The 12,002-nt window shown below is 37.3% G+C and overlaps 1 protein-coding gene across 2 annotated transcripts in view; it reads left to right on the top strand.

Annotated features, from left to right (window-relative positions):
• The window catches only part of UGGT1 (UDP-glucose glycoprotein glucosyltransferase 1), a 117,487-nt gene that overhangs the window by 22,871 nt on the left and 82,614 nt on the right, over positions 1 to 12,002 (top strand). For both annotated transcript variants that reach the window (XM_068545328.1, XM_068545329.1), the window contains exons 9-15: positions 1,387 to 1,487; positions 2,191 to 2,290; positions 3,402 to 3,462; positions 6,593 to 6,684; positions 8,013 to 8,163; positions 10,161 to 10,280; positions 11,587 to 11,672. In XM_068545328.1, coding sequence (XP_068401429.1) covers positions 1,387 to 1,487; positions 2,191 to 2,290; positions 3,402 to 3,462; positions 6,593 to 6,684; positions 8,013 to 8,163; positions 10,161 to 10,280; positions 11,587 to 11,672 — 711 coding nt within the window. The remainder of the gene's footprint in view (positions 1 to 1,386; positions 1,488 to 2,190; positions 2,291 to 3,401; positions 3,463 to 6,592; positions 6,685 to 8,012; positions 8,164 to 10,160; positions 10,281 to 11,586; positions 11,673 to 12,002) is intronic.

Here is a 12,002-nt window from a genome sequence, read left to right on the forward strand (position 1 = left end):
TTATAGCTGAAAAATGTTCTTAGCTGTTATTTTAAATGTTGCAGTTATTTCTGATATGATTTGATCATTGTTCGGAGCCCTGAATTCTGCTTTATCTGGGAATCTTAATTAGGACATCTATGGTGTGCTTTTTTTTTTTTTTTTCAATAGAAATAGTATGTGTAGGTGCAGTTTCATATATTTTAGCCTTAACATTTGACCCAGTGAAGTGACAGCTAGACTAACAGTTTAGTAGAGATGACTTTGTTGATGTTGAGTGACTGTGCATATGTTGAGTTCATCCTGTGCAAATGCACATTTCTTTGTGTTGAACATCAGTTATGGCCTTATTAATATGCAGTCAGGTTCCATTTTTACTGCATCCAGGTTTCCAGAATCCCTTTTCATATTCATGTTTTATATGTTTGTTTTTTGGATAGTATTATGATTTCATGTGTTTATAGCACAAAGGTAGTATGTAGAATATTGAAGACAATTTCCTTTTTGGACATTCAGAATAGTTATTTAGCTATCTAAAGTAAGTGACCCATTTTAAGGTATTTTTATCATGAAGAAAAGTAAAGTAACTGGAATGGGTTGATGGGATGGTGAAGGATCTGAGTAAATACTTTACTTTCGGCAGGTTGCATTTAAGAAATTTTGAGTTTTTAGTGTTAAAAACAGGATTACTCTGTTCCCTCTGTCTGTCTGATCTAAATGATCTATCTCTGCCTCTGAAAACTTCTGTTTTACTAACTTTAAATAGAATGCACTGTATTTCAAGATAAAACTAAACAAAACGCAATAGTCTTGGTTAGCTTGAATTATATTCATGTGACTAAAGGACTTACGAGCATGTAGCTGAAAGAAACTCATTTTGGGATTGGAAGCAGGGTATTTCCTATTTTATTTTGAGAAATTAAAAAGATTCAGGAAAGGATGGAGAATAATATAACATACCCCTGTACTCACCACCCAGAATTGACTGTTTCTATCGTACTTGCTTTTCTGTACCAAAGAATTGTTTATCGAGGTTTTTTTTCCTGCAACATAACACCTTCTTTTACTTGAAGAAAGAAAGAACCAAGGTGAGTAAAACACAGCAGATAGAGTTGAGGTGTCCCCTCTGTTCCCTACTCTCAGTCCCACTCCTCTCCCTCCCCCAACGTAGAGAGTCGCTGTTGTAGTGATTCATTTTTTAATCTGTAAATTTTATGGTTTTTAAATTAACTCATACTTTTCTATATTAACTTGTTTTTTAAGAAAAATTTAATATTTTTCCTATATTGTAAGAATTTTCCTGTTACTAAGTGGGGAGAGCTGTGAAGATAAATTTGGGGTCAACTTCTAAATTTGCTTTGGGAAAGAAAAAACACCTGAAAAGGATTGATTTTATGTTTCTTTCAGAGACCTGCACCCTGACCTGAAGGGACAGTTGAAAGAACTCAGAAAGCATCTCGTTGAGAGCACCAATGAAATGGCACCTTTAAAAGTTTGGCAATTGCAAGGTAATAAAAACGTAGAGGAATCATTCTAAATTTTATGGTATTTTAAAAAACAGAATTTGAATTTAATTGTATTTATTCACAGATTTTAAGGATCATGTGATTAATCCTGATTTATTAGAAAGGAAAGGAAGAAAGTCCTTTGGAGACAAATAACACTCTGCAGAGTAATACATATTTATAGATGAGTACCAGATCTTTCTTTGTGTGACCAGGTGCATAAGCTTGTAATACTAGAAACAAGTTTGTCTTAATCTTTGTGTTTCTATATGTATACATTTATTACACAGTTGGATGTTAAAGGCATGTCAGTATGGCAGGATATATGTGTGCTTTTCTGGTCCAGAGAACTATATATCAAGGTTTTCTTTCCCAGCATAATTTACTAAAGTCTTTTGCTGTACTTTGTGTTAATGTTGTAAATCCAGAAGAAGGAAAAGAATTTGGGGTGGATTAATCCTGTGCTAAATGTGTTGGTATATGCCTTAGTGTTTATGCAGGCAGATCAAGGAACGGCTACAGTAAACACTCTAGGGGCCTATGAAGTGAGTAAAACCTTCAATTCAACCATGGGCATGCTTTGAAATGTCATTCTAGGGCATTCTTAATTACCAAGAAAATAGTGGGAAATCAATGTGCTTTTTTCCTATTTCTTTCTCATTGCTATAGATGAATACACTTTAACTTACGTTTGATGTTGTTGCAGATCTAAGTTTTCAGACTGCTGCCCGAATCTTGGCTGCTCCTATTGAGTTAGCTCTGGTGATTATGAAGGATCTTAGTCAAAATTTTCCTACCAAAGCCAGGTAACGTAGAGTAATAAGGCTTTGAGACATTCTTCTTTTTAACATATGCCTAATTATCTTCATGTTTATGCATAAAATGAAGCCATTAAAATATGAAAATGCTTAGGAAATTAAAGTTCTCTTACTACCAGCACTGTACTACTAATGGCCCGTCTTCCCGAGAAGGCGACAAGCCCCTGTGTTGTGTGGTTGAAGAGAGCAGTCTAGGTTGTGTTCCTGGCACTGCCTCTTGCTAGTTGTGTGAACTTTGTAAATAGTCACGTTCCTCAGCAGTAAAACAGAAATAACAACACCTACCTTTCAGGATTAGATGAGTTAACAAAATTTAATGTATGCAGATGTAACTAACTTAGGGTCTGGCATGGACTCTGGTGTTTTTCTTCCTGAAGAGTTTCTTATATATCATCTTACTCATTCTTGATGAAGGAAATGAATCATAGAGGCTGACTTGTTCATAGTGACAGATTAAGATTTTGAATGCAGCTTTTCTGCTGTTGCTTTCAATTGTATAATAGTCCTCCACATCTCATAAATACAAGGCAAACCTGTTTTAAAAGCCACATTTTCAGAAACTTAAATAATTGTCAGTCCTCTTCTTGAGTCACTGAATGAGGTGTTTTGACTTCTGATATGAGATGTTTTGTAAATAAATTTGTTTATTTTATTAGTCTTGGGAAAATACTTCTTAGACAGGACTTAAGAATCATATAGTACATTATCATTTAGTCAGGCATGCTATTGAAGATATACATGTGCTTAAATAGCTTGAACAGTCTGCTGCCTTAACTTATTGAACACTATCCTTAGCCTGTGAGCTGTAGAGATCATATACAGGAATAGAGTTACATATATTTAACTAAGATCTTGGAAATAACTGCACTCGCATTGAAGTGCAACTATTACTGTTACTTTTCCTTGGTTTTATATCTTGTGGTAATGAACAAACGCACACATCTGAGAGGAGGAATATATTTATCAATTGTAAAGGTTTAAGGTTTTTTCCATTTAGTTTTTTGTAATTTATGGAGCAATGTGTTGTTTCATATTGGGAAATTGAAGTCTTTTATATCAAATACTAAACCAAGCACTGATAATGTTTTTCTTTCCTTAGAGCAATAACAAAAACAGCCGTGAGTTCAGAACTTAGAACCGAAGTGGAAGAGAATCAGAAGGTATTAACCAATGGAAAATAGTGGCTTTTCTGTTTTGTATTATATCTTTAAAGATGCGGAAATGTGAGTTAAATCAGTGACATTTAATAGTTTTACTCTTCTTTTATTAAAGACGATGGTATTTTGATTCATTTCTGTAATCTTTTTTATACTTTCCGTAGTTAATCAAAGTTGAATATGAATATATAATTCAAAGCATCAAATGGTGCTACCTGTTTCTTTAGAAAAAAGCACCCCCGCCAACATGTCTCACTCCCTGTGTGTCCCCCTTCCCAGAAGCATCTGCTTTCAACTCCTAGTTGATTCTTTGGATATTTATCTCCAGATTCCAGCAAGCTTAAATTGGTACTTTCTCAGTTTCCAACCTTATGTATTGGCCTTCTGTTACAAGGATGAGGTCTGACTTTCTTTCACTGCTCTCCCCACTTCTCCCACTGTCTACCAGTACTCCATATTGGCACTTTCCCCATCTCTCTACCATCCCTGTGTTTTTGTCATGGTTTTATCAATTTTTGATCTGCTTCACTATGGACTGGTTGTTCTTTATGTCTAGTACATACCAGTTGTCCTGGGACCTTCCTTTAACCTCTTTTTTAGGATCTCCTATTTCTTGGATTCCATGTCTTCTTTGTTTTTGGTTTACTCCTTTATTTTGGTGCAGCAAATCATTCTTCATGAGAAAGGTTGCATGTGAGGGAAATTTCAGACTCTGAGAAGTCAGTTTTCCATTTTGTTTTTTTGTTTGTTTGTTTGTTTTTGGCTGCGCTGAGCGGCAAGAAGGATCTTAATTCCCCAGCTGGGGATCGAACCCACGCCCCCTGCAATGGAAACATGGAGTCTTAACCACTGGACTGCCAGAGAAGTCCCTTCCATTTCTGTTTTTATTGATAGCTTGGCTGGGTATAGAATTCTAGGTTGGAAGTCATTTAGAAGTTTGAAGTCATTGCTCCTTGGAATTTTGGTTTCCATTATGGCTTTTGAGAAGTCTGAAGCCTTTGTATGAGATCTGGTTTTTCTTTCTGGAATCATGTTGGGTCTTTTCCTTGACCCTAGTAATCTGAAATTCCATAGTGGTAATGCCTTTTTAAAAAGTCTTTGTACTCTTGGGTGGTTAGTGGGCCCTTTAAATCTGGAAAATCCTTTCCTTTAGTATTGGGAAATTTTCTGGACATATATTTCTTTGCATTTCTTCTTTTTGGTTTGTCTTTTCTGTTTTCCTAGAATTCCTATTTATTCTTAAGATGTTATATCTTCTTGACTAGTTTGGCCTGATTAAAAATCTTTTATTTCCTGTTTTCCAGTTCTTTTGTCTTTTATTTTTAAACTTTCTGGGAAGGATTTTCAGACCACTTGTTGAGATTTCTTTCTTTAGTTGTCAAATATTTAATTTACAAGGGTTATTCTTGAATTCTTCCTTGTTATGGTGTTGTCTTATCCTTCTGAAGATATCGATGGTTCATGTATGTGTTTTCTTTTCTCTGCGTAGTCTGTTCCCTCTTAAGTTGCCTTTCTTTTTGTCTTGATCTCTTGTGTTTAATGTTAGAGGCTTTCCTTAGATGTCTGGTGATCTCTCGCTAACTGCTCATATTAGAGAATGAGGCAATAAAAAACTGATTGAAAGCCCGAAGGATGCGTCTTTGTGACTGTAGGCTGTGGTGGTATGGCTGTTTCCCAGGGAACTCCAGTGACAGAATCTTTAAACCTTTCCTCTTGAGCTGTTTAGTCTCCCGAAAAGGATCTTCCGACCTTCTGCCGGGAGCGTGAGGTCTGGCTGCCAGAGTGGTAGAAGCCCAGTAGGGCAGAGCATTTGGTAACTTCCGTGCAGTCCCCTGTTTTCAGAATGGGATCCCCATCCTCTGTTGTGTTTCCTTTCACGTAGTTCCCAGTCAGTCTTTCCCACAGTCACAGGGTGCTGTATTCGCAGCCTGGGAATGAGTGGACGTGGAGTTTTTCTTTCCCTTGTAAGAAATTCTGATTCTCATTGATGCAAATTTCTATTATCCCCTTAACTTCCTTGCCATTTTATCCTGGCAGGGCAGAGACGCAAAAGCCGTGGCTTCTGCATTGTTTTGTGTTTTTCCCATGCAGTCCTAGATCTTAGAGTTCATTTCTCTCTGTCCACTGAGTGAGGGGGAGTGAAGGGAGCTCAGCGATCCCTGCCCCTCTCCCCCAGCCCTGGGAGAGCTAAGGGATCCATGTTCTGTCCCTAGTATCTGATACGTTTCTTCCCTTCTCTGCTGTGTGGTGTTGAATATATGATCAACCCTTCCAGTTTCCTTGGAGAGAAAGAGGAATTGATTGGAAAGGATATAAGCCAACAGAAGCTGTGTATGATATGGCATCAAAGTCCAGTGGATCAAGCGGGTCTGAGGGCTGAAGTGGCTGCACGGTCACATGCGTTCCACTGCGTCAGAGAGCAGCAGCTGGAGGGCCCCGTGGAGGTGGTCTTGGAGAGCTCGGGTGTATGTAGGTGCTGTCCTTAGCTCAGCAACTCAAAGTTTCTTGGCGTGCCTTAGTTTGAAAGCTTAAGGGAGGTGTGGGGTTTTGAAACCCTTTTATTTTTTATTTATTTATTTTTAAAAATTTATTATTTTTGGCTGTGTTGGGTCTTCGTTTCTGTGTGAGGGCTTTCTCTAGTTGTGGCGAGCGGGGGCCACTCTTCATCGCGGTGTGCGGGCCTCTCACTGTCGCGGCCTCTCTTGTTGCGGAGCACAGGCTCCAGATGCACAGGCTCAGTAGTTGTGGCTCACGGGCCCAGTTGCTCCGCGGCATGTGGGATCCTCCCAGACCAGGGCTCGAACCCGTGTCCCCCGCATTGGCAGGCAGACTCTCAACCACTGCACCACCAGGGAAGCCCTGAAACCCTTTTAAATCGGATCCCTGGACTTCATCCAGAAGGCCCAGCTGTCAGTGACTGCTAGCACAACCTTGGCTGGCATCACAGACAGGGAAGGGCAGCCGAAAAGTAACTCTCTGTGCTTGGCTTATTTAACACCCTCCCTATCCCCAGTATTGTAGGAAACAGTTGTATTAATCATTGTCAACATTTGTACATATAATAAAACCAGAAACTTGGAAATTTTTGTTAAATATTCTCTTCCTGCTCCTTAATAAGTCTTTAATATTTCAGTATTTCAAGGGAACTTTAGGATTACAGCCTGGAGATTCAGCACTGTTCATCAATGGACTTCATATTGATTTAGAGACGCAGGATATATTCAGGTATGGATAATATTTTTCACCCTGAAAAGTTTTTATAATGTGTGGCTCCTTATGACATGTCCAGACTGTTGTTCCTCCTTGATGTGACAGGTTGCAAAGCCTGACGACTTATCAGGCCCAGTGCGTGCATTTAGGTAGGCCCATGTTCTGGCTGGGATGGGCAGGATGATACTTGGCCATTTTTTATCATAATGTACATCTGATGCCTGGGACATTTAAGGCCCAGGTGCCTTTTGAGGGTGCCCTTTTAGAGCCTTAGTTTTCCTGTTAACCATAGAAACAGAAGAGAGCAGGTTCTTTTGTTTCTGAGAACAGTATGAAGTAGGTTTATGCAAAATGCGGCCTCTGGTGTCTCAGAAGGTGATCTGTCTTACATATATTATTTGATACCTTTTTGTTTTGTTAAAATGTGGTTTAGGACTAAATTGCTCTTAAATTTTCCTTATGAACTTTGGAGGGGTTGGGTGCAGAAGACAGTCAGGTAGAATTCTGATTTTATCTTTGATATTAAAATTGACACAGTTGATACTGTGGCTTCATAATAGTGAAAACAAAAGCTATGGTTGGTTAATGCTTTAAAAGAAGCAGTTTCCACAGTAAGATACTTTTCACATTATGTTAATTGAGCTTTTATGTCCATATACTGCTTTCAGAGCTAGTAAAAAATTAGTAAAGGACACATTAAAAGATTGCCCTTTTATTTTTTATTAAAAAAATCTCTTTAATTTTCCAGAGTATTGCAAACTGTGTACTTGCTTATTGTAAACAGTTTTAAATAATGCAGAGTCTTCTTATTTCTTCTTCCTTACCCAGAAAACCTCTTAAGTTGGGTGTGAATTCCTCCAGACCGTTTTCTGTGATCATATGTGTGTGTACCTGTGGGAATTGATGCTGATATTGAAACATATATTAAACATATATTATTTAGTATATTTTTTGGTGTTTTTTTAATAAACTATTTTCAGATAACTTTAGATTCATGTGCAGTTGTAAGAAATATCACAGGGAGATTACTTTAGTGTTTTTAAAAACATGCAATGTAAAATCCACATTTAGGATTATTTCATCCTCAAATTGTGTGTTTATACTTAGAGATAATTTCTATACACAGTGTATATGTTGATAAGTATAAATAAACATCAGCCAAGAAGCAACTCCTCCCTACTTGGTTCTGCATATTTGGACAAAAGGAAGCAAGGGAAGAGCTCCCTCTTTTGATTTCTCAACTCGTTTGATAGGGCATTGAGTTTGAACTGATATATTTTTCTCACGGTGAGAATTTTTTTATTAAAGCCCTTTCTCCTAAATACCTATTTGGTTTTTTTCAGTCTGTTTGATATATTGAGGAATGAAGCTCGGGTGATGGAGGGTCTGCATAGATTGGGAATAGAAGGCCTTTCTCTGCATAATGTTTTGAAACTGAACACCCAGCCGTCTGAGGCCGACTATGCCGTAGACATCAGGAGCCCTGCTATTTCCGTAGGTATTCCGTGAGTGTGTCCAGGGAGTGGCCTGGCCAAGTACTTTATTATGGTTTTCGCATTTGTCTTTTAGCAGAGGTAAGTTATTCCTATTATCCCTTTTGTCGGCATCAAAGATTTACAACAACTGCTTATATGGGGCTATGTGTATATAATAAAGTAGGCTCTTAAATGCTCCAGAAAGTTGAGCTATTAGGTTTGCTGTGGTTAAGACCGTGATTTTTCCACTTTTGTATCTCTTTAGGAATTCGGCTGAGCATCTCTTGGGAAAGTGTTTAGTTTGTATATTCTCAGTTGCACACAAGTCTTGTGTGATTTTGTTTAAAAATATCAGTTTGTAGCTACCAACCTCCTTTAACAGGACTTTGGTATTTTATATTGAAGGATTTATGTAGATTAATATCGCTCTGTGATGTCGCTGGGCCTTTGTCTCCTCGTCTGTGAAGAGACTAGGGGGAGCAGAGCTGTCTCGGGCAGTTGTGGAGAAAGTGAGGTCGGTGATGGAGACGTGTCTGGCACCCTCAGCTCTCCAGTCCCCTTTTCTTGGTGTCTGTCCTGCACCGATTTTAGGGAAATTTTTTGGAAAGGGGAATAATATAGAATGTAGATGTTCACTACTTGACTTCTCACTTGGTGGTGTAACTGTTATTTTGATGAATACTGTTATGTCATTTTTTTTCTGTTAAAAATTTTTTCATTATGAAGAGTAAGGAGACTAACATAATTAGCAATCATAGGACCCATCGCCATACTTAATAAATGCTAACATTTAATCATTTCATGTTTTCTTGGAAGAAAAAAATGTTTCAGTCAAAGCCCTCTTTATATCTCTTCCCAGTTCCACGCCTCTCCTCCCTGCAGGTAATTCCTCTTCTGAAGTGGGCGTGTATCCCTCCTGTCCCTTACTTGATCATTTTCTTCCCTATTTTATGTTTTAAAATTTTGAAAAATGCCATATCAGTATCCTTCATCAATTTTTTTATTACTCAATAATTTTTTCAAGGCTTATGTAGGTTGATACATATAGATCTAGTTTATCACATCATGTTTTATATTTTACTTATTTTTAAAAATATCTTTTATAAATTCACAGTTTAGAATTTAAGACATAAAAAAGAGTGTGTAGTGAAAAAACTCTTCACCCAGCTGTCCAGTTTTTCTCCCTGGAAGCAACAAGCATTGTCAATTCGTTGTATATCCTTCCAGAAATACTCTATTTACATGAGCAAGGTAATATACACATACTTTCCCACCCTGCTCTTTTTGTACAAATATTATATACTATTTATCCGTTCCTTTTTTATGGATATTTAGTTGTTTCTAATCTTTTGCTGTTATAAGCAGTACTGTTACGGCTCTTTTTGTACCTCTCTCTTCGTGCATGCATGTGAGAATATATTTGGGGTAGACACCTAGAGCTGTAGTACTTAGTGGTAGGGTAGTAATAAAGGCTTCAACTTTATTAGGTCATCTTCTCTAAAGTGACTGTTCCAGACACCAGAATTGGGTGAGAATTCCCATTGTTCTATATTTTTGCCTATTCATGGATATTGACAAACTTAAAATTTTTTTTTTGCAGTTTAGTTAGTGTGAAATTTCATTGTGCTTTTAGTTTATATTTCTTGGATTACTAGTGAAGGTGTACATTTTTCCTTGTGTTAATTGCCCATTTAAATTTCCTCTGTAAATTTCTTATTTATATTCTTGACTCATTTCCATTTCTCATATGTTGCTTGCCTTTTTTAAATTGATATATTAGATTTGTATAGATATTCTTGACACTAGTCCTTTATTGATTTCTTAGGTTGCAAATACCTTCTCCTATTCTGTGGCTTGTGTTTTAGTCACTCGTTTTTCTACTTGATCTTTATATTTTCAAAAATGGTCTTTCCCATGTGATTCTTCTTGAAATAATTTAAAGTCTTATTGTTATTTCTGCAAATTTCACTAGCGGTGACTAAAGTGTATGCACAATGTTGTGGTTTTTATCTGTAGTGGATCAACAACCTGGAGGTTGATAGCAGATATAATTCATGGCCTTCTAGTCTACAGGAGTTGCTTCGCCCCACTTTTCCTGGTGTTATCCGACAGATCAGGAAAAACTTGCACAACATGGTAAGTAAAACTCCTTATTGCTGGGCTGTGATCTCTATTTCCCCCTTGCCTTCTCCCCTCCTTTCTGTCATATCTAGAATGTTCACTTCTCTCCTTTACTAGCTGCTTCTCCCCACCACCACCACTAGATACGCTCTTTTTCTAGCTCCATATTCAAACTGAAAGGGTTGGGAAGTGTACTGATGGTCTGTAGGGCTGTGAAATGTCAGCGTATAAGGAAATGCTCCTCATCCTTAACCTCACGGTTTAGACTGTGTTGAGTTTTAAGATAGTTCTTTTTTTACTCAGAAGATGAATGTGTTATTACCGTTTTTCTTGAATATCTTAATCCCTAAAATTTAATAGTTCAATTTATTCCCTTAAGTAAGTCTTCGTCAGCTCCTGCTTTTTAATCCTTATTCCACTGCTTTAGAGAGATAGAGGAAGAGGGTTTTTAGTTGACGCTCTTTTCCCCTCTCCTGTCTTTCTTTTACCTCATGTAGTTCCTAAAGAGACGGGACAGGTTGTGGCCAAGGTTGGCTTCCTCAGAACTTTCAAGGGAAACGATCCTCTGGACTTTCCTCACTCTCGAAACCACTTTTTTCCTTCCCAGTCCAAATTTCAGTCTCTTTTACTCTTACCATATGAGATAATTTATTAAACTTTATTAAATGAGAACTTTATTTGATTAAATGAGATTAAATGGGATAATTATTATTTTTTAAAGTGCATCATGAAAACTTAATACATAATAGCTACTGTTGTGGTCTAAAAATTGGGTTCTAAATGAATTCTTAATTCAGAGATCCTTCGAAATGAATACACAGGAAGCTAATCTCCATTTTCTAAGGTGGGAGAGTTAATAAAATTTGGGTTTTGTTAGGTGTAGTGAAGAATATGTATTAGCCATCTGGATACAATTCCCATGTTGTTAGCGTAAGATCATGAGAAAATCACTTAGCCTTTCAGTACCACATTCTTTGAAGACAGAGGGAGGGTAACTGCTCTTTGTATAACTCCTTTTTTATGTGGTTCAAAAGTAGCTGGAAAAAGGTGGCCTTCAAGTGTAAAGACTAAGGCATTTAAAAATTTTTTTTAACATCTTTATTGGAGTATAATTGCTTTACAATGGTGTGTTAGTTTCTGCTTTATAACAAAGTGAATCAGTTATACACATACATATGTTCCCATATCTCTTCCCTCTTGCATCTCCCTCCCTCCCACCCTCCATATCCCACCCCTCTAGGTGGTCACAAAGCACATTTTTATTGGCCCAGTGACATTTGAATAAAGGTCGTTTCATGTTTTCCTTTCCCTTCCCCTACAGGTTTTCATAGTTGACCCTGCTCATGAGAGCACTGCAGAGTTGGTTAACACAGCTGAGATGTTCCTCAGTAATCATATACCACTAAGGTAACACCGTTATTGATATGATGGTATATCTCATTTAGCTGAGGTTTTGTTTGTCATTTTTTTTTTTTTTTTTAAGATGATTTGTTCTAGCTCCGTAAAAAATGCCATTGGTAATTTGATAGGGATTGCATTGAATCTGTAGATTGCTTTGGGTAGTATACTCATTTTCACAATGTTGATTCTTCCAATCCAAGAACATGGTATATCTCTCCATCTGTTGGTATCATCTTTAATTTCTTTCATCAGTGTCTTATAGTTTTCTGCATACAGGTCTTTTGTCTCCCTAGGTAGGTTTATTCCTAGGTATTTTATTCTTTTTGTTGCAGTGGT

Source organism: Eschrichtius robustus, chromosome 5, assembly GCF_028021215.1.
Source record: "Eschrichtius robustus isolate mEscRob2 chromosome 5, mEscRob2.pri, whole genome shotgun sequence".
Classification (NCBI taxonomy): domain Eukaryota; kingdom Metazoa; phylum Chordata; class Mammalia; order Artiodactyla; family Eschrichtiidae; genus Eschrichtius; species Eschrichtius robustus.